The sequence below is a fragment of the Xiphophorus hellerii genome, chromosome 5, assembly GCF_003331165.1.
Source record: "Xiphophorus hellerii strain 12219 chromosome 5, Xiphophorus_hellerii-4.1, whole genome shotgun sequence".
In the NCBI taxonomy this organism is placed as follows: Eukaryota; Metazoa; Chordata; class Actinopteri; order Cyprinodontiformes; family Poeciliidae; genus Xiphophorus; species Xiphophorus hellerii.
In genome coordinates this window covers 12,983,802-13,007,555 of record NC_045676.1, presented here as the reverse complement: position 1 = coordinate 13,007,555, position 23,754 = coordinate 12,983,802, and the positions used below count along the sequence as shown (strand labels likewise).

At 37.7% G+C, this 23,754-nt stretch overlaps 1 protein-coding gene across 18 annotated transcripts in view; it reads right to left on the bottom strand.

The window, feature by feature from the left end:
* ank2a (ankyrin 2a, neuronal) overlaps nt 1-23,754 on the bottom strand; it is a 74,378-nt gene that overhangs the window by 6,779 nt on the left and 43,845 nt on the right. For 17 of the 18 annotated variants that reach the window (XM_032564249.1, XM_032564245.1, XM_032564246.1 and 14 more), the window contains 6 exons: nt 12,590-22,417; nt 11,871-11,948; nt 10,081-10,212; nt 9,440-9,580; nt 9,145-9,355; nt 8,301-8,373 (listed from right to left, as the gene is read on the bottom strand). In XM_032564249.1, coding sequence (XP_032420140.1) covers nt 8,301-8,373; nt 9,145-9,355; nt 9,440-9,580; nt 10,081-10,212; nt 11,871-11,948; nt 12,590-22,417 — 10,463 coding nt within the window. The remainder of the gene's footprint in view (nt 1-8,300; nt 8,374-9,144; nt 9,356-9,439; nt 9,581-10,080; nt 10,213-11,870; nt 11,949-12,589; nt 22,418-23,754) is intronic. The other variant, XM_032564250.1, reaches the window with a different exon arrangement.

The window sequence follows — 23,754 nt, the reverse complement described above, 5'->3', positions numbered from 1 at the left end:
CAGATAGAAAAAGTTAGGCAGTTATCATTTGTGTCAGTGGAGAGGTATGCCTAAATAATACTGTGTGGATAAATAATTTAAATATAATGTAAACATACACATTTCAGTCAGAAGCTAATGTCATTCAACACATGCTTTCCCCTGTTGCCACTTAACACCTTTATTGCAGTTAAAGACTAGAATGAAACAACTGAAGCTCTTCTCAATTATTATGGGGTCATAGGGATTTAGATTAGTTTCGCTACGTTGAAGAATCGTCTTGATGGTTGAAAAGCAAACATGCGACACTAAGACAATAAAGCCTTTACTTGTTAAATGCCCAAGAAGCATCAGCAATATGACTTTTTATAGTGCCACTAAATTAAAAAAATTTGAAACCAACACTGCACTCATGAACAAACAAGTGCTTGTGCTTTCTTACCAACACCAAGGGATCTTTTTGTTGTCTTTGAACATGGGATTTCCTTTGAGGAGAAATCTTGAGGGAGAGGTTGTCCTAATAAGCACTCTAGAGTCAGGCACTCTCCACACAAGGACGGTTTTTCACTCAGTCTTTTTTTGCTTGACCATGTACATCAAAGCCAGCATGAGGAAACTCTCTTGCTTTTACAGATGGCATGTGATTCAACTTGAAACTAAAGCAACCACTAACAAGTGATGTCAGTGAAATAACTTGTGTCAAGATAAGAGTTCTGACAGCACATTGAAAAGTAGACCGATAATTACTGTTACAGCCCACACCTGCAGCATGTTGCTACTGATGGTCACTACATGGCTTGGTGGTTGCTGCCACCAATGAGTAGTATAATTAGTATAACTTGCAAGAAATGATAATGATCACATGACTCTCTCCATCACAGAATTCCTACAATTTTTCTGGTTTATGTTATTATGAGGTTAATGTTGAATAATTAATTGCCACACATTAAAAAATAGTAAATATGCAAATGTTTCAGATGTTTATTTTCACATAAGTCTTCATATTAGTCTCACTTCCAAATTAACGGACTTTTGTCTCACTGTATTACTATTTCCCACTATTTTTGCAATTGAATAAACTTGTTCACACGAGAAATCATTGAAAACGATGGAGGCGACAAACATAAATCGCAACATGAGATTATATTCATATTTCAGCCAGGGTCCTCATCATCGATCGGCTATCAGAGGAGATGTTGGCATCTTATTCAGATGTTGGAGTGATGAGCCCCATATACTTGGGAGTGGCTGCGTTTTGGGTAACACATTCAAATGACACACAACTTTTTATGAACTGTGCCATGCTGTGAGAGCTCTGGTGGAGCCAGTTGCACATTGTCCGAATAAACATCTGACTGCATGTATCAAATTTGGGGAAGGATTTGTTTCTTAATTTTCAAAAATGGACATAGTAACTTTGGTGACCTTATTTGGGGACTTAAAAATTATAGGATAAAAGATTAAACATACCAAAATGGAGTTATTTTTGTGCCACCAACATGAGCATGTAGTGACCAATCCAAGCACACAGTGAGGCTGATCTGAAAGCATATATCTTTGTAAATGAACAGTAATTTGAGGTGTCTCCTTTAACTTTCAAACAAGCTCATTCAAGTTCAACCAAACGTTATGGCACACACTAACCTCTGACAACTCTAGTTTGCATGCCCTTTGCTCACGCTCGACCCAGAGAATGCATTCACAACTTCAGGTGTAAGTATATAAATCACATCACCAGTGTGGTCTTTTACATCCAATCAGAGTATTCCTTGAAAATGCTCTATTTGCTGGAATGAAAAATACAAAAAACAATCAGAAAATCAAAATACCAAATAGCCAAAGTAAAAGAAACACTTGAATTTGGCACGCTGGAAATATTTACTTAAGCATACAAGTATGGTGAATTTTAGGCAATATTTTAAAGGTTTTTTTTTAGCAATTATGTGACATGTAAAAATGTTTGTCTTATTAAGGAGTTTATTATTTCTAGCTCCTGAAAACTCTTTGTACTTTAATTAAGAAACACATATATAATATGTAAGATAAATATTTTATACCTTTACTGTCAACTTTTAGAGAAAAATACATCTGAAAATACAAGTAGATGTTTTTCATCAAGTCTGAAAATATGAAAATAGCTGAAGAAAAAGACTGGTCTTCTTCCAAAAATCTACAGTAAAATCTAAAAAGTTTTCATTAATATACAAAAATAGTTTGAAGTACTATACTAAATATTCCTAGATTACAAAATTCAAGTGTTTATTTTATTATATTTTCTTCAATTTGCTGCAGTATTTTGACTTGCTTGTTATGACTGACTGCTCTTAATACCATTGAACTCAGTATTTTCACAGAACCTCTGAAATGTGAGCAAAGGTATGAAGTGTCAAAAAGCAGAGACAGGACCATGCCAGCTAGCCGAGAACAGGTAAAAATGAAGTGGTCAGAGTTGAGAGCATGACAAAATACTATTGAGTGGGCTTGTGTGTGACTTAATCCACAATGCTCAAATGATTGTGTATTCATATTGATATAGGTGCTTAGACCAGCATACCTCCTCATACAGATTGGTAACTGCACACACTAAAATTGGTGGCACAAACAAAACGGCATGAAAAACATATTTTAAAAACTTGGACCAATTTATTGGGGGCAATGTATTTTTTCAGAAGATGAAAAGGACTATATTCATTTAGCTAAACAAAGAAAAACTACAGAGACTTGGGAGGCATGAAGGTACAGTGAGAGCATGGCCCACTATAGAAAGGATCATGCAACTTTGAAATAAGTAGAATGTTGCTCTTTAAATGGGATTGTTGAAAAGTAAAATACTTATCATAGGGTTGAAAAGTTGAGGTGGAAGCGGCATTGTTGACGAATAGATGTTCGTAAGGAAAGGAGTATCCAGGCTTCTCAATTTGGTTGTTATGAAAATCAACTGTAAATGTCTGAGGTTTGGTAGAATTAACCAATGAAGAAAAAGTCAAAGAAACGCCTGAATATGTCAGTGATGGGGAACATGAATCAGAACATATTGTCCTGCTTTTACAAATGTTATCCAGTTCAAAGTCTGACCCAACCGACTGAGGGGACTCTCGTCTGTTGTCCTCAAAAGGACTTTCCAGACACAAATCAGTGCCTTCCCAATCTGACAATGTAGATTCTGATGTAAATGATTGGCACCCTGATAATTGTACACTGCATTCAACAAAAGAATTTCTGAGCTCAGGAATAGGCGAATCCGGAGACATGGGCCTGATGTCACTGCAAGACCCCATTGATTCAGGAGAATATCTGCATAACTCAGATACCAAATCGTCCTCAATTAGAGGCCTGGATGGCTCTTGTGCTTGGAAAGTAGATGAAACATCATCTGAATCCAACTTCCGGAGATCCGACAAGGGTTCTGATTGTGATTTAAAGGAAATACCTCGAACAACTTCTGCATATGTCAGAGGTCTTAGTGTAGAGAGCAGTGGAGAAACAACTACACCTGATTGTTTAGACTGTGTAGGAAGTGAATCTGGTGAATCTGTTCGGTTGTCAACAAGCATGTCACAGAGACAAAAGTCAGAGTCTTCTACATCAGAAAGTATAGAAAGAGGTGACAGTGGCCTATTTCCTGGGTACTGTAGGTAATAGTTACAGTGCTGACCATGTGACTGACGGAATGTAAAAACGTGAGAACAAGTCTGAGATTCACCAGTTGCTACAGATTCTGGTGAGGATGCTCTAAAATCTTCCAAACACTCATTTAGCTGCGAAAAATCCAAATCAGAAGACAACGAGTCTGGGGACAAATTTCTGCTAAATAACATATCCAGTTCAAAGTCTGACACGACTGACTGAGGGGACTCTCGTCTGCTGTCCTCAAAAAGACTTTCCAGAAACAACTCAGTGCCTTCCCAATCTGACAATGTAGATACTGGCGTAAATGATCTGCGTCCCGTTAACTCCCCACTGCACTCAACATAAGAATATCGGAAATCAGGAATTGGCGAATCTGAAGACACCAGCCTAAAGTCATTGCAAGATCCCACTGATTCTGGAGAAAGTCTGCTTAACTCAGATACCAAATCATCCTCAATTAGAGGGCTGGATAGCTCCTCTGATTGGAAAGCAGATGAAACATCTTCTGAATCCAACTCACCGAGATCAGATAAAGGTTCCGATTGTGATTTAAAGGAAATACCTCGAACAACTTCTGCATATGTCAGAGGTCTTAGTGTAGAGAGCAGTGGAGAAACAACTACACCTGATTGTTTAGACTGTGTAGGAAGTGAATCTGGTGAATATTTTCGGTTGTCAACAAACATGTCATGAAGACAAAAGTCAGAGTCTTCTACATCGGAAGGTATAGAAAGAGGTGACAGTGGCCTATTTCCTGGGTACTGTAGGAAATAGTTACAATGCTGACCATGTGAATGACAGAATGTAAAAACACGAGACCAAGTCTGAGATTCACCAGTTGCTACAGATTCTGGTGAGGATGCTCTAAAATCTTCCAAACACTCATTTAGCTGCGAAAAATCCAAATCAGAAGACAACGAGTCTGGGGACAAATTTCTGCTAAATAACATATCCAGTTCAAAGTCTGACACGACTGACTGAGGGGACTCTCGTCTGCTGTCCTCAAAAAGACTTTCCAGAAACAACTCAGTGCCTTCCCAATCTGACAATGTAGATACTGGCGTAAATGATCTGCGTCCCGTTAACTCCCCACTGCACTCAACATAAGAATATCGGAAATCAGGAATTGGCGAATCTGAAGACACCAGCCTAAAGTCATTGCAAGATCCCATTGATTCTGGAGAAAGTCTGCATAACTCAGATACCAAATCATCCTCAATTAGAGGGCTGGATAGCTCCTCTGATTGGAAAGCAGATGAAACATCTTCTGAATCCAACTCACCGAGATCAGACAGAGGTTCCGATTGTGATTTAAAGGAAATACCTCGAACAACTTCTGCATATGTCGGAGGTCTTAGTGTAGAGAGCAGTGGAGAAACAACTACACCTGATTGTTTAGACTGTGTAGGAAGTGAATCTGGTGAATCTGTTCGGTTGTCAACAAGCATGTCACAGAGACAAAAGTCAGAGTCTTCTACATCAGAAAGTATAGAAAGAGGTGACAGTGGCCTATTTCCTGGGTACTGTAGGAAATAGTTACAATGTTGACCATGTGAATGACGGAATGTAAAAACATGAGAACAAGTCTGAGATTCCCCAGTTGCTACAGATTCTGGTGAGGATGCTCTAAAATCTTCCAACCAGTCATTTAGCTGCGAAAAATCCAAATCAGAAGACAAAGAGTCTGGGGACAAAGTTCTGCTAAATAACATATCCAGTTCAAAGTCTGACACGACTGACTGAGGGGACTCTCGTCTGCTGTCCTCAAAAAGACTTTCTAGAAATAACTCAGTGCCTTCCCAATCTGACAATGTAGATACTGGCGTAAATGATCTGCGTCCCGTTAACTCCCCACTGCACTCAACATAAGAATATCGGAAATCAGGAATTGGCAAATCTGAAGACACCAGCCTAAAGTCATTGCAAGATCCCATTGATTCTGGAGAATGTCTGCTTAACTCAGATACCAAATCATCCTCAGTTAGAGGGCTGGATAGCTCCTCTGCTTGGAAAGTAGATGAAAAATCTTCTGAATCCAACTCCCCGAGATCCGACAACGGTTCTGATTGAGATTTAAAGGAAGTACCTCGAACAACTTCTGCATATGTCAGAGGTCTTAGTGTAGAGAGCAGTGGAGAAGAAACTACTGTTACACCTGAAATTTTGGACTGTCCATATGTCAAAAGCGCGGTATTTGTATTGTGTTGAGAGAAAGGTACCAATTTACTTGAGTATTTGGAATCTAAATCTGGAGAACAAGAGAGTGTTGAATGCACTTTGCTGTCAATCTCTTCAATCATTTTTGTAGGATTAAAATTGGTAACACTTTCTTCAGCCTCATTTTTCTCAAGTAATGATAATCTTTTTTTAGATAGTGTTTCGGGTGTATTCTGAAAATGTAAGACATATTTTGGTTTTCTTATCAGCTCAAAGACTTTTATTTGTTTTTGAACTGCTGCTTCTTCAATAGAATTATTCGTTTTTTCTGCTATTGTGTCTTTCTTTATAGCTCTCTTTTCTGTAGAGTCTCCCTCTAGATGCGCATCCATGCCTCCTGTTTGCCATATATTTGCCACATCATTTTCTTCTTGACCAAGTACTGATACCGTTTTAGAGGACTGTGGCTCAAGAACAGAATTCCAGAAATACATGTTAGATTCTTTTCTATTCTTTGGTGTTTGGAGTTTTATTTTCTCATTTCTTAAATATGAGGTTTTTAACTTTTCACTTTCACAAAACGCTTCTTCACTTATGTTGTCATGAGCCTCAGGTGCTCTTTGTTTTTCCTCTTCTTCTATCTGATCTCCAGTCCAATCATTAAGATATGGTATAGGAGCACTTCTAGAGGATTTTATATTTACACATCTCTGAACACTGTATTGTACACATGGAAAATATGATGGAGGATTGCCATTTGACATGGTCCAGTTTGTTGGAGCTTGACTATCTGAATTCTCTAATTGTTTTGTCAAGAATATATCTGGATACACCTCCTCACTGGGCATAATAGCATGAAAACCTTTGATTGTTGGTGGGGATGTTTGGTTCTCTCCTGAATAATGTAAGAAGTAATCACAGTATTGGCTCCTCAGTTGGGAGCGAGTTGGTTCAGAGAACATGAGATCAAGAAATGAGAAGCTGCACTGAGAGGATTGAGATTCTGGTGAAAATGGTCTACAATCTGTCTGTGCTCCTTGATTAGAGGTTAATAATTCTGGTGAAAATTCTTTTCTATCAAGTAATCTAAACTGTATTAAAGTATCATCACTTTCAAATTCTAAAGACACAGGTGACAGAGTTTTTCTTTCTGCCCTCTTATGTGAAACATCTGAAACAGCTTCACAAAGCTTAGCTGCTTGAGAGTTTGAGGACAGTGGCCTACAGGAATTCCATGACTCAAAAGACTCTGAAAAATAGGAAGCTGAAATCACAGGCACTGTGAACTCTTCTGGGCAAATCCTTTGTTTATCTTCAGATGTTTGAGTGTGCAATGTGTTCTCATTGTAAATCTGATTAATATCTGTTGAGCTACATTTGTCAGACATTGCAGAAAGTTCTCGACAACCTTCCCATGTGTTGGAAAAGTCTGCAGGTAAAAACCATTTGGTACCTAGTGGAGAATCAGGTGACATTGCTCTGTAATCACTAACTGACATGACAGATTCAGGAGATGACAGCCTGGACACACTTGTGTTTGTCATCCACATATCAGCTTTGAAAGGGTCTGCTTCATTAATCGGTGAAAATAAGTCATGCTGTTCCTCGGACACCAAATAATTAGGAGTGAAAGGGCAGAAATCTAAAACAACAGATTGCGAAGTCTCAGTTATTCTATCATTTTCAGGTTCAATGTGTGAGAAAAAACCTGAAGGGGTAATATTCAGCTCAGGAGTGTGGGATGTTTTAGATTTAACGTCAGTATCTTTATATTCTGGAAAAGGACATAAATTAGTATATCTATCAGTTGAGTCACATGTCAAACGAATGCAATTACTCTTTTGATGATTATATGGCATAATAGTTTGAATTTCCAGTTTTTTGTCAGATTTCACCATGTTGTTCTTCACTGAACTGAAAACAGATTCACTTGACTTAATGTCATCTTCATCAATGAAGGGTATATCATCCATTTGTACTTGGTCTTTTGGATTTTTGTTCTTGCATGACTTGACAGCTTTAACGTCCGAATCCAAACTTGAAACATGTGGAATCTTGTAATTACTACGTAGTACATCATCAGGTTCCTTCTGAGATGACCTACTTTTTTGTGCTACATCTGTGTCATCTTGAGCCAGAGTTGACTGTGTTACCATGGTTTGTGACACTGGTTCATAGAGTCTTCTTAGGCTAGTTCTAGTCACGTCTGTATTACCAAGCAGGGGAGTGCAGTTGAACTCATCAGAAAGCTCAGTAAAGTCACTTTCGGCTATATCTGACTCAGACAGGCTCAAACTGAAGTCTCTGATAGATATGGATAATGGTGCCTTCATAACTTCAGGTGACTTGCTTTCCATATCCTTACAAACACGCTGCATCAACAGTGACGTTTGACAACAGTCACCTTTGAATGAGAGGCCGGTTTGGCCAGATCGGAGGCAATCACCTTCATTACAACTTGAAACTTGCTGATGTTTCACCTGAGATGCTTGGCTCTTCAAGGTTGCTTCTTTTGTACTGACTTGTGTACTTACTTGCTCATCTGAGTGACTAGTGGATTCTTGTGTAATCACATCCTCTGAGGTCCACAGATTAGGGTTCAGTTCACTGTTGGGAGAAAAGAATAGGCCAAAACAACATGGTTTTGATTACAAGATTCAAACATCATTAAAAGATAAGAACTGGAAATGTAATGAAAAATTAAGATCTTGAGAGGGGATGGACCACAATAGGCTTATCATAACAATACAATATTATTCTAAGTTGAAAAACTTTACATTTAATGTAAACATTTAATGCGTTGTCTTGCGTTGTTTGCACGTTTGTCTTGCAAACTTATGCGTTTTAAAATTTTAAGATGCTAACAGCTAGTTAGTTGAGCATGTTCTAACAGAGCTTAGAAATCATCCATTGTCACTGTTAGCCTGTCACTCCGTCACAGATTTATTTTCCAGAATCCAGAATACTGTGACACACAAGTCCAAAGCAAATGTTTCCTAGTCAACACCATCAACAGATGGTAATTTTTTGAGTTGTACTTATATATAGTATATTACCCACCTAGGCTTAGTGAACTAATATGTATGATCATAGCAATAAGATCATTCTGTATTTTTCACTAGTAGTAAATATTACCTTTAACTAATGACACCGTTTATATTCAGATTTTCAATAAATAACTATTGTTTAGTACCTGAACAAAAATGTGTTTTATAGTACTCCCATCAATGTGGCCACTCCACTGAATTTCTATGAATAATTGTATATTTGGGTCTGACTGGATTTCTTAAATGATATACTATAGGTCTGTAGAAACAGTTCACATTTAAATTCCAACCAATTTTGCTGAGTCAATAATAATTCTAATTATTGATTTACTGTGGGATTTCGGGCTCCTCCAATAAGTCCCCGTGCATGCTTTCTGAGTGAGTTTGTCCTGCAGGTTCTGCCCATGAAGGAATATCCAATAAGGAGGCAACTGAGAGGTCTTCTTCAGACACAGCTGGGGGTGGTCTGTGGTCTGACTCTACCCTCCTCACAATTCTTGGGCTGTCTGTATCCTCTTGCACTGAAGATAGAGCTACTGAGACTGGAAAACATAGACCCGGAATTAGAGTACATGTTAACACACATATAGAGCTTGGTGTTTGAAATGACTTAAAGGTTCTGTTACCTTCACTGTGGTCAAGAGTCTTTTCTATCTCTGCATATGTCCTTGATGTTTGCTCTTGAACTGACTTGTTCATCTGGGTTTCAATAAGATGGACTATGTCCATGCGATTGATCTTCGTTAGCCTTTTGATCAGGCTACCCTCTGCAGAAAAACAGAAATTTTGTTAAAATATTAAGAATTGTGGATAATGAATTAAGAAATCATTTTTTGACAATTTCCTAGCAGTAATAAAACAGAAACAACATTCCTGTATGTGTTCACTAGGTGCCAGGAAATAATAATGATAGACCAACTCCAATAAGCCTTTGCAGTGCTTTTGTTGTTTGGTGCACATTAACAATGTTTAGCAATTTTATTTACAGCATTCTCATTGACAAAGAAACCACATGTTCTTTCACATTAGAAGGAACATTGTTAACTATGCCATCACACAGTTAATAATGGCAAGATTGACTTAAAAAATAACTGAAGAAAAAATAACTTTTTGAGCAGTAAAGCAACAAGACCCTTCCAATTAATAAATCTGGCTTCTGATGTCTTAAATGTGCAGTGCCTAAAGTTTGTAAAAATAACTGTGCAAAAAACCCCCAACTACAAATGTTCAAATTAAAACATATAATACAATTTTTAAAGGCAAATACCCGTAGCGTGTTTGCCTTCCCGTTCAACCCATCGTTGCAACAAGGCATGGCTCTGCTCTTGCAGGGAATTAGGATTCTCTGTTCTGACTTGCTGAACATCATCCTCATTGAATTCCAGTTCCCTTGCCAGCTCTGATGTTATTAAAAACAAAGAAACAGACAAAAAGGTTAAAGAGCCATCCCTGTAGTAAATACAATGAGTTTTGGTTTGGTAATGTGGACATAGATAAGACATTGTTTTAAAAGTAGACATTGAAATACACTGTATGAAAACAAACATTTTCACTCACTGACTGCCATTAAATCAGATTAAACATTTCATGTTCTCTATTTGTAGTTACTAATTGCCAGAACAATTAGAAAAAAATTAAATTATGACGATTCTGTGTTCTCATATTCTTTTTACTTGCATACTACAGATGAAACGGCACCTTCAGCCATTTACAAATTATATGCATAGATGAATCAGAATTCTGGAGGTCCATAGGTCTTTTTCTGATAATCTGAAAGATTTATTTTAATATTCCTTTATATCCTAGAAGAAAGCAGTGTGTTTGAGATGTTGCCTTATATATACATCCTCAGATATCCCTCCAATCAATTCAAATGCTGTAAAATAGCAGAAGGATTAGAAGCTTACAAAGCCACTTTTATCTGGGCTTTTCCAATTTGTTTAAAGGCATAATATTTTAGTGAATGTAAACTTTTTCTCCAAAATCCTTTTGGGCTTTCATGACTAGTATTTAGAGTATAGAAATAATTTGGCCAAACCTAATTAACTTAAAACATGAAACATTTAGTTTGACCCAATATTAGTGAAGAAAAGTCCACAGTGTACGTAAACATCTTTTTTCCAACTTTTGGCTCACTGGTCACTTCATTAGGTACATATATTCAATTGTATGTTGACACTAATAATGAATCAACAGATTACATGGAAGCAACCTAATGGATTTAAGTTTCTACACAGGTTGAAGGCTGTTTGGGAAAGTTCAAACTGAGCATCAGAATGGTTGTGAAAGGGGATTTAAGGGGCTTTAAAGCTGGTATGGTTGTTGTTGCCAGACGGTTGATCTGTGCATTGTAGAAACAGCTGGTTTTGCTTTATTGATGTCAAACATTAACGAAGAATGAGCACACTGGTTCAAGACAACAGAAAGAAAAGCTTAAACATGGACAAAAAGGCACAAAACAAAGGCTCAGGCTGCTGGTAATGATGTAATGGTGCGAAGATATTTTTTGGACAAACTTTGGGTCCCTTGGTGCAAATGGACAGTATGTTGTTGCAAACCCTTTCCATTCCTTATAACCATCATGTACTCATCTACAACATGGCTACTCCCAGTAGGATAATACACAATTTAACAAAGTTATAATCTTCTCAAGCCTGTTTATTAAACATGGCATTGAGTGTACAGTAATCCAATAGACCCACAATCACTAGCTGTCAATCCAATAGAGTATGTGATGTGGTGGAACAAGAATATCATGGTAATTGTATAGTTAATAAATATGCAGTAACAACATGATGCTATGATGGAATATGGACCAAAAACTCTGGTGTTTTGTAAATGTCTATGAAGAATTAAAGCAGTACTGATGTCAAACGGGACTGGGCCTTAATTTGGTATTAGTTAGGTTTAGTTAATAAAGCAGAGGGTTAATGTGCCCTGCTCCATTTATGTTACTGAATCCATAAATATGTTTTTTAAAAGAATCTATTGTGTTTGTTATCAATGCATTGTCAACGTTTCTTTGTAGCAGTAAGCTGAAGAAAATGAATGGCTTACCAGTCCAGCTGAAGCCAAGAAGATCTGCAATGATTGCTAATGTTTCTTCTTTCCGGTCAGTGTCGTCCTGCCAGTCAGCTAAAAGATTCAATCATAGCCAAAACATAAATGGGGATGTCCAGCTATTGAAGACACCAACTGTTTTTAACAGTATATGCAGTATAAACACATTACATAAAATATCATTCTGGATAAATACAAAATGTAATTTCCTGAGGAATCTATGCTATAGGCTGTAAAGTCAATGAGGACATGTGATGTCTATATGGATGATAACACAAAACTTGGTTTGCTTATGCATAGTTACTACCTAATCAGATAAACAAAACATGCTTTTCGGCCATTAGTGTAAACAGTGTTGTTAATGTGTCAGTCAATATATACAAATGGTTCATTGAGTTGATTAACATTAGTAAAAGTGGGTTGTTAGTACATAATCCCAACATTGCAATAGACTTGTATCAAAATTTTCTAATTTCAATCTTAGAATTGCTTTGTCCTCAGACACAGCAATAACTTATCAAATGTAATACACTATTACCCATGTGCACATGGACACAAACAAAATATGGTAACAATATAAAATGGAGGAAATAAATCCCAATGTTAAAAAAATAACAGTAAATGGGTAATGGAGAGAATCTTCTCTAAAAGAGAAAAAAGGATCTCGCTGCTGAAGAGAGACGATAGACCAAAAGCCTAATTCATCTAAACCATACCTGATGTAAATTCTGGAGTCTGATCATCACCGATTCTCTGCATCTGAGTTTCCACTGTGTCATCCCAGGCAGGCCTGGACTCAAACACATCCTCTGTTCCGCAGGATGGATGTACAACTGGCAACTGACTGCCATCAGAATCTGAACTTTGGGAGGCTGGGATGTCATATGTAAATATAACAGAATCTGAACTCATGTGACTAGTGCTGCTCATTTCATCGGTCTCTAAAGAAGACCTCACAGATGTTTCATTTATTGGAGGAGAACTTGCAGAAATCCAATCACCCAAAGCTTTCTCCTGGATAATGGTAGTAGGTTTGGAAGAAAGAATACTTAATATATTAGAGGGTTGACTACTCTCAGAATAACTCCTACCTTCTTTACTAAAGGCGTTAGTTGTGTTATCCTCAGATCTAGTTCTACGACTAAAAGTTAGGATTTCTCCTGCTTCTCGAACTTGAACAAGCTCTGAAAGCTGTGGTTCTCTCACTGATATTTCCTCTCTATCGTTGGGGGTTTCTTTGAAATCCAGGAGTGGGGGTGAGCGTTGATGATATCTCATTTCTATGACTGAGCATTGGTCTTCATCTTCATCAAGCTCATCATCATCAGATGATGAGGAATCTAAAGAATTCTTTTCAGATTCAGCAGATGTGTCTAGCTGAAGGTCAGCTATTGTGCTGTCCAGATAGCCCAGCCCAAGGTTTTTGAGACTTTCAGCCTCTGTTGAAATATCTGTAAAAGTCTTAGAAGCATTTGGAGAACCAAGCTTGGTGTCCGTACGGCTGCACAGATCAACATTTTGAAGCGATTTCTCAAGCTTTGACTTTTCAAGAGAGGGTTTTGTGGTACTTTTGGATTCAGGACTGGAATTTACAGCACAGATATATGGAGTTACCTTTGATTTTGGGGTCCCTTGAAGGGTTGTGTCTGAAACAGTTGTTTCCAAAACAGCCTCCTCAACAGGATGTTCCCCGACATGAAAGAATGAATATGATTCCTCTTCCTCATCAAAAGTTCTTCTTGTCATATCAATAGCTCCACCCCGAGTCATTTCAAATAGCTTTCCTTCCTGAAACTGAAATGGACTGGGGCTTTTCTCCCCACCTGGTGTCTGCACAATTATTTTTTCAGGTGTTTTTGTGTCCTCCAAAGCATCAAGAGGCACTTGTTGCTCACCCTCAGTATGTTCCTTTAAGGTCACATTATCATACAACTGGCAACATAATGTGACATCTTCTACTTCAATAGTTTCATAGTCCTGGGGGTTATTGTAAAACTCCGAATCATGTGTCAATACTGACTCATTTGCAAAGCCACTGGGTAAGGTATGTTCATTTCTCACAGTGCAGGGAAAATGTTCTTTTGCTACTTGAGAACTCGCACCTTCTGTCATGTCTTTATGTATTTCTGCTACTTGGGGCACAGAGACACTTCTCTCAGGTTCCTCTTTCTGACTTGTAATTATATACAGTGAATCTTCAACTGGCTGATTAGAGCGTTCTCCTACTTGTTTTTCAGAGCTTTGGTGTAGCACATCTGTTAAGGAAGCCTTTGCAGCTGGGTCAAATTTGAGATCCACTGCACTTTCATCAGATAGAGAAGGGGCATCAAACAATTTGTCTTTCTTCATTTTGGATTCATGTTCCATTTCATCAAATGTTTTGATCTTTACAGCTATTTTAAACATTTCCTCTTCTGGAGTGTATTGTTTATTGGTGGTGTCATTCTCACTGTCATTACTACCAAGAGAGTCTTGCCTAATGAGTGTGTGAACACTCTCGTTTGACCACATACCAGTTACTTCATGTGTAGACTTAGGAGAATGATCATCCATCACTTTATTATCCACTTGTGGGATTGCAGTTATGTTTTCGTGTGTAGTGTTGCCAGATTCATCTGTATGAATGGCTTTATCAGAAGCAAAACATGCTTTGAGCTGGGAAGCATAATCTTCATACACAGCTGTCTGTACTGGCATTTGAAATTGTTGTTCCTTTGGTTGAGTAGGACTTCCTTCAAGAGAGTCTTGACATGGAGATTCTTTAGTGGGGCTTGGCTCAATGGAATCAGGAGACTTCTTTGATGATCTGTCTTCCATAAGAGGACTGGCCTCTAATGAATCCTGATGGCATGATTCCTGATCTGAGTCATCAAACCCCTGAGTCTGAAGGCTGTCTAAATCAGATGGTCGTTTTAGTGTGCTATGAGTACTTGAAACCTGAAAAGACCCTTGTATATTGAGATGTGAGGAAGCAGCTAAACTTAAATTATCTTCTAAATTATCCCTGGGCAGTTTTACTTCTTTGCAGCTCTCACTGACCAGATCTTCCTCAGAATAACTTTGTCTTGTCAATGGCATTTGTTTGTCATTTTCATCCAGGTCACTACTGAGAAGGGACAAGATGCCTGTCATATCTTTCTCAGTCACTTGCTTTTGTGGGCTTCCTTTTCTCTCAAAGTAAACATGTTCAAACTCATTCTCTAAATCTGATGATTGTTGTTTTTGTTTGACTCCAAATGCAGCCAGCTGAATGTTTCCCCCTTCCCCAATCTGTTCTTCTAAATTATCCCTTGCCAATTTAATTTCTTTGCACCTCTCACTGACCAGGTCCTCATCAGAAATACTTTTTGTTATCACTGGACTTTTTGAGACATATTCATCTATGTCAGTTCTCAGATGTGACAACATTGTTGACATATCTTTTTCAGTCATTGACTTTTTTGGGGTTCCTTTTCTCACAACATCAACCTGGTCAAAATGAGTTTCCAAAACTGAGGCTTGTGTGTGTTCCTTGACACCAACTACATGAGTCTGCAAGTTTTTGTCAGCCGCAACCTTGTCTTCTGAATCATCACTCGCAAGTTTTACTTCTGTACAGCTTTCGCTTACCAGATCTTCCTCAAGATGACTTTGACTTGTCACTGGTTTATGTTTGAAATATTCATCCAGGTCACAACTGAGATGGGACAACATGCCTGACATATCTTTCTCAATTACTGGCTTCTTTTGGCTTCCTTTTCTCTCCATATAAACTTGTTCAAATTGGGCCTCTGAAACAGATGATTGTGTTAGTTCTTGCACTACAGCTGGGTCAGCCTGAACATTTTCCTCTTCCACAGGCTTGTCTTCTGAATCATCTTTTACCAGTTTTGTTTCTTTGCAGTTCTCATTTACCAGATCTTCCTCTGGATGACTTTGACTTGTCACTGGTATTTGTTTGAAATATTCATCCAGGTCACAACTGAGATGTGACAACATGCCTGACATATCTTTCTCAATTACTGGCTTTTGTGATCTTCCTTTTCTCTCCATATAAACTTGTTCAAATTTGGCCTCTGAAAGAGATGTTTTTGTTTGTTCTTTGATTACAGCTGTGTCAACCTTAACATTTTCCTCTTCCCAAGTCTTGTCTTCTGAGCCATGTTTTGCCAGTTTTGTTTCTTTGCAGTTCTCATTTACCAGATCTTCCTCTGGATGACTTTGACTTGTCACTGGTATTTGTTTGAAATATTCATCCAGGTCACAACTGAGATGTGACAACATGCCTGACATATCTTTCTCAATTACTGGCTTTTGTGATCTTTCTTTTCTCTCCATATAAACTTGTTCAAACTGGGCCTCCGAAACAGATGTTTTTGTTTGTTCTTTGACTATGGCTGGGTCAATCTGAGCATTTTCCATTTTCTCAGTCTTGTCCTCTGAATCATCTTGTGAAAGTTTTATTTCTGTGCAACTCTCATTGACCAGATCTTCGTCAGGCAGATTTTGTTGAGACAATGGTACGTGTTTTACATATTCATCCAGGTCACTGGTGAGATATGACAACATGTTTGACATATCTTTCATGATTATTAGTTTTTGAGGACTGCCTTCTCTCTCCATCAAGACTTGTTCAAATTGGACCTCCAAAAGAGATGTTTTTCTTTGTTCATTGACTACAGCTGGGTCAGTCTGAGCATTTTCCATTTTCTCCGTCTTGTCCTCTGAATCATCCCTTGCAAGTTTTATTTCTTTGCAACTCTCACTGACCAGATCTTCCTCAGGTAGACTTTGTCTTGTCACTGGTATTTGTTTGACATATTCATCTATGTCACTACTAAGATGGGACAACATGCTTGACATGTCTTTCATGATTATTGGCTTTTTTGGACTTTCTTTCTTCTCGACATAAAGTTGTTCAAATTGGGGCTCTGAAAGAGATGTTTTTGTTTGTTCTTTGATTGCAGCTTGGTCAACCTTAACATTTTCCTCTTCCTTAGGCTTGTCTTCTGAATCATCCTTTGCCAGTTTTGTTTCTTTGCAGTTCTCATTTACCAGATCTTCCTCTGGATGACTTTGTCTTGTCACTGGTATTTGTTTGAAATGTTCATCCAGGTCACTACTGAGATGTGACAACATGCCTGACATATCTCTCTCAATAACAGCCATTTGTGATCTTCCTTTTCTCTCAAAATAAACTTGTTCAAATTGGGTCTCTGAAACAGATGTTTTTGTTTGTTCTTTAACTATGGCTGGGTCAATCTGAGCATTTTCCATTTTCTCAGGCTTGTCCTCTGAATCATCTCGTGAAAGTTTTATTTCTGTGCAACACTCATTGACCAGATCTTCCTCAAGTAGACTTTGTTTTGTCATTGGTATTTGTTTGACATATTCATCTATGTCACTACTAAGATGGGACAACATGCTTGACATGTCTTTCATGATTATTGGCTTTTGTGGACTTTCTTCTTTCTCCACATAAACTTTTTCAATTTGGGCCTCCGAAACAGATGTTTTTGTTTGTTCTTTGACTATGGCTGGGTCAATCTGAGCATTTTTCATTTTCTCAGTCTTGTCCTCTGAATCAATCAGTTTTATTTCTTTGCAGCTCTCACTGACCAGATCTTCTTCGGGCAGATTTTGTTGAGTCACCGGTATTTGTTTGACATATTCATTCAAGTCACTACTGAGATGTGACAACATGCCTGACATATTTTTCATAATTGTCGGATTTTGTGGACTTCCTTTTCTTTCAACATAAACTTGTTCAAATTCATTCTCAATTACAGACATTTGTGTTTGTTGTTTGATTACAACTGGTTCAGTCTCAAGGTTCTCTATTTTCTCAATCTTGTCTTCTGAATCATCCCTTGAAAGTTTTATTTCTTTGCATGTCTCATTTATCAGATCTTCCTCAAGATGACTTTGACTTGTCAATGGTTTTTTGATGACATATTCATTCATGTCACTACTCAGATGTGACAACATGCCTGACATTTCTTTCTCTATTGCTGGCTTTATTGGGATTCCTCTTCTCTCCATATAAACCTGTTCAATTTTGGCCTCCAGGTCAGATGTTTTCGTCTCTTCATTGACTACAACATGGTCAGTCTGAACATTTGCGTTCTCCTCAGTCTTGTCCTCTAAATTATCTCTTGCAAGTTTTATTTCTTTGCAGCTCTCACTTACCAGATCTTCCACAAGATGTATTTGTCTTGTCACTGGCATTTCTTTGACATATTCATCCAGGTCACTACTCAGATGTGACAACATGCCTGACATTTCTTTCTCTATTGCTGGCTTTATTGGGCTTCCTCTTCTCTCCATATAAACTTGTTCAATTTTGGCATCCAGGTCAGATGTTTTTGTCTCTTCATTGACTACAACCTGGTCAGTTTGAGCATTTACGTTCTCCCCAGTCTTGTCCTCTAAATCACCTCTTGCAAGTTTTATTTCTTTGCAGCTCTCACTTACCAGATCTTCCACAAGATGTATTTGTTTTGTCACTGGCATTTCTTTGACATATTCATCCAGATCACTACTCAGATGTGACAACATGCCTGACATTTCTTTCTTTATTGCTGGCTTTATTGGGATTCCCCTTCTCTCCATATAAACTTGTTCATTTTTGGCCTCTGGGTCAGATGTTTTTGTCTCTTCATTGACAACAACATGGTCAGTCTGAACATTTACGCTTTCCTCAGTCTTGTCCTCTAAATTATCTCTTGAAAGTTTTATTTCTTTGCAGCTCTCACTTACCAGATCTTCCTCAAGATGTATTTGTCTTGTCACTGGCATTTCTTTGACATATTCATCCAGATCACTACTCAGATGTGACAACATGCCTGACATTTCTTTTTCTATTGCTGGCTTTATTGGGCTTCCTCTTCTCTCCATATAAACTTGTTCAATTTTGGCCTCCAGGTCAGATGTTTTAGTCTCTTCATTGACTACAACCTGGTCAGTTTGAGCATTTACGTTCTCCTCAGTCTTGTCCTCTAAATTATCTCTTGCAAGTTTTATTTCTTTGCAGCTCTCACTTACCAGATCTTCCACAAGATGTATTTGTCTTGTCACTGGCGTTTCTTTGACATATTCATCCAGGTCACTACTCAGATGTGACAACATGCCTGACATATCTTTCTCTATTGATGGCTTTTCTGGGCTTCCTTTTCTCTTATCACAAACTTGTTCAAACACTATTTGTTCTTTGACTTGAACTACATGAGTCTCCAAGTTTTCCTCTCTGCCTAGCTTGTCGCTTGAAAAATCTCTTACCAGCTTTTTTTCTTTGCATTGATCATTTATTAGATCTTCCTCAGAATGACTTTGTCTCATCACTGGCTTTTCTTTGAGATATTCTTCTAGGTCACTGCTGAGATGTGATAACATGCCTGTCATATCCTTCTCAGATACAGAATGTTCTGGGCATATCTGTCTTTCAGTATGAATTTGTTGGCATGGAGTCTCCAAAACTGAAATTATTCTTTCTTCTTTGGGTGAAATTACAGCAGTCTGGGAGTTTTTCTTTTTCTCAATTTGTTCTTCTGAATGATCTCTAGACAGTTTTACTTCTTTGAAGTTCTCATGGAGAACATCTTCCAGATGGCTTTTTCTTCCCACTGGTTCTTCTTTAATGTATTCATGAACATCAGAACTGAGATGTGAAGACATACCTGACACATTCTTTTTGGTTTCAGATTGTTGTAACCTTGCTCCTTCTCTTTTGTAATCTTGTATCAACGTTGAATGGCCAATTTCCTCTGTTATGTTTTCAGATGCACTACTTTCACTATCTTGATCTTCTTTTATTTGACATGTTGTCTTGTCCTTGTATGGGGAAAATTTACCATCACTGACTGAAAAGTTTGTTGAGAAATCTTTTAACGTTTCAGATGTTTGGTCTTTTTCCAGTTCACTTTTTCTTTTGTCACCTGCTGCCATAATTATATTTTCATTTGTCCAAATCTGTGTTCTTTCACCCATCAATATTTTTTTGTTTTCATTAGCTAGTGATGCTAAAGTGTCTTCATCTATTTCTTCATGTACATCTGTTTCTTGACACTCCTGATCAATTTTATGTTTTTCAAAAGACTTAATCTGTGGACACTGATCAAAATCTTTTCCCATTAACAACAGTGTCCCTTGCATGTCCTTTTCTGCTGTTGATGCCTGGTAAGATGTTTTCTTCTCTGTCTGGATATCTTGAAGTCCTGGCTCCCTGATAATGGTTTTCTTTTCTTCTATGTCAATTTGTCTATAAAGTATTTTGCTTTCATAGTCAGCCAATATATCTGCCTCAGCTGCCCCAAAAATATTCTTTTCTTCTTTGGTTTCACTTACTGAAAGACTAAAAGTCTTTTCATTTCTTCTTTGGTGGGTGTCAGAAGTTTGTATTTCTCCTGAGCTAGAACAAGAGGAATCAACACTCTTCTCTGAAGATTCAGTCAAGTTTTCATCCTTGGGTGTCCCAGGAAGGTCAGAACTGATGTCTCCCACATAGCAAGGACTGTCAAAGTCATCAGGTGATTCGTCCCCTTCAAGGACCAACACTTGATAATTGACATCTGAAACTGTTTGAGTCTGCCTAAACAGCTGATATTCGGGATTTTCTTCCAGTTCAGCCTTTATGTCAGCACTGAAGTCCTCAGAAGTTCTGCGATCTGGGCTGATTTGAGTTTCCTCAGATAAAACCCTAAAAGTGCTTAAGAAGGATCCATCTAACTGCATTTTCCCTGGGCTTTTCTCTGACAAATCTGATGCTTCTTTCTTAAGGCTAATATTTTTATCATTGAAATCAATCCTCTCCATTTTTTCATCAGTATTTCTAAAATAGGTCACATCAGAACTTTGTTGAGATTCACTTTTAGACTCATTCTCTTTGTTTACTGTTTGGCGAACTGAAGTAATGGTTGGAATATCCTTTTGTGCTTGAGGAGCTGGAACATCATTGGTTTTAATATTTTGAATGTGTCCATGTTCAACTGAAGAGTCCTGGAATGTTTTCATTAGTTCTTTCACAGACACAGTGGGCTTACCTTGCTCCTCACCTGGGGAACAGATATGTACTGTCTCACTTTTAACAGAATCAGGACGTGGAACTGTTTTTCCAAAAAGAGAACCGTCTGAAACTGCTGCTTTCTCAGATTTACATCCCACAAAATTTGGTGTTTGATCTTCTGTGCTGTCACTTTGCGGACTAAGAACCGTGAGGCCCTGAGCATGGTCCTGGGATTCAGATTCAGACGCAAAATGTGTGCTAGAAAAAGCTATGGCTATGTGTTGTGAAAGTCCTGTGGTATTTTGTGGGAAATCCTGTTCTGTTTGGAATATTTTCATCCGATCCTTCACAGACAGTGTCTCTTTATCTTGCAGCTCTCTGTTTCTGCACTCTACCAGTGGGCTATCATTTCCAAAGTCATCTTGAACTGTATCAGCAAACTTTACTGTTTTACCATTGGAAGGTCTTTCTGATATCAACAGGGTTTTCTCAGTAGTGTTTCTGATTGAGCTAACTTGTTCATCTCTCATGTCCATCTTGTCCATTTTATTCACATCCTCATGTTGACTGAAAATGACAGGAATCTCATAGGTTGGACTCTGCTCTGTTCCAAGTGTCTCTTCGGTATCTGAAAGCTTGTATTTCAATGTTTCACTATGAGAAGAAAGTGGTGCCTTATGCTCAAAAAGCCCAAATGTACATTTTGATGGGTCCTGTCCAGTCTGAAAGGCTTTCATTATCTCCTTCACTGACATAATCTCCTCTAATCTTTCTGTCTGAGATCTAGGAGATTTAGGGGATTTGGGAACTTGTGGAAGTTCTGGCATGACATCATCTTGTTTCATTGGAACAATGGAAGATTTTTCTGCACATGCTACACCTTGACTAGTTTTTTGCATGTCCTCCTGTTCAACTTTGGTTTGTAAAGCTTTAACCTTGTCTTTTATGGACCCTATAGGTGTCTCAATAATTAAAGGAGAAACAGGGGGCTGAATAACTGAGCTAGCTGAAAAGCTTTCTTCAAGAATAACTTCACCATCCAAAGATTCCTCAGAGCTCACCCTTTCCAGCTCCCCCTCAGAGCTGCTACACCTGGACAGCTCTCGTTCTCTAAGCTTTTTCCTTATAGGTTTTTTGATATTTGGGGGACGTTGTTTGCTATGTAGTGTTGTTTGCAATATAGTACCTTGACCAGATGTGCCTTGGACAAGGTCTTCTTGTGAACTATGTCTCACAGCAGGTTCAAAATTTTCTCCCATAGCTGTGTTGACTTTTGAGACCATGGCTGTTCTTTCTTTCACTGACTCACTGCTATAAATAAGGTTCTCTTTTTGAATCTCTCCAGTCATTTCAGATCTATCTTTAAAGTATTCCACTTCAGCAAATGACTCTTTTTCAACAAACACTACAGCTCTAGCTCTCTCCTCATAGACATCTATTGGAAATACTGCAGATATTCTGACATCTGATATGTCTGATAGAATGTCTGGACTTGCAAGAGTTGCAGGATCAAGTGGTTGATTAGTTCTCAGTGAGAATGTCTCAGTAGACTCAGATTCATCATCTTCAAAGACAAAAAGTTTCATAACCAAAAAGGGAAGATAACATATGGGACAAATCAAGTGGGAAAGAGAGACATTAGAAAATCGTGATCAAGACAATGCCATTAAATATCCATCTTCAGTTCACAGTGAAAGAAGAAGTCTGACAGGGTAGAAGATAAGAAAATCTTGGAAAAAAGGCCCAACAGGGTAGTAGTCCAGAAAGGTTTGAAATAAAAAAAGAGGAGCAACAGCATAAGCAAAAGCCAACAGGAGAAAAAAAAATAAGGCAGGTAAAATGTGGACAAGAACAATGACAATCTGTTTTCTACACATTTTGGAATCTAACATGAACAAAACAAAAAGCACAGAATGTAACAAAGAAACCCACATGTGAAATTAACAGACACGACAGATTAACAAACATCGTCAAGCCTACTTTTGAAATAGTCATGTATCACTATAACATTGCATTATTAAGTATGAATTGAAGAGAATTACAGTGCAACTGAAAAAGGAGGTGATTTATAAACCAAGCAATCTTAAGTCATTGGTAATTTGCTGTTTTAAAGTATCAATTTCAGCTCAAGACAAAAGTAGTATCATATATTGATACGTATTGTGAAAAGCATAGTTATATTTTTATTTAGAAGAACTGCAGATGTATATTAGACAATAGCTAATTTGAAAAAGGTTATGGTTTTGTGACTTTATGGCCCATACAAAGAAATGATTGCAATGTAAAATAAAACAAATGAAAGTGGGGAAATGTTCACTTGCAGCTAGCATTTAGTGCAAGGAAGATTAGATAAAATGTGTGATGTTAGCTAGAATACAATTTTTGTACATAATCGGAATTAGAGAACAAACAAGATGGTATTGTTTATTAAAATCAACCAAAAATTAGAGAAAATTGAAAAATAAGGGTTTTTTTAAACAACTAAATGGCGATTTCTTCATTTACTTTAACGCCATTGGACACAACAACAATCCAACATAGATACAAATTAAGATTATATGTCAGTTCAATTATTATTATTTTTTTTTGGCAAACTATACAACCTTTACAATAAAAGGTCAAATAATAATTTAAACAGCTCAGCATAGCTAATAAAGAAAGTTTCATTATTAGCAACTTTGAATGACTGCCATAGTTTCAAAATTATTCAATTCCTTTATAAAAAGCATATTTGGTAGAGTACCATTTGGTCATCATGATCTGCTGCAAACGTGATGCATAGTCAGACACTAGCTTCTTAGCCCACTGCTTATGCACAAAGAACTCCACTTTACTAATATCCTTAGATTTGAGTATTGCCACTGTGTTTTGCAAGTCCAACCTGAGAATTTCAATGTAATT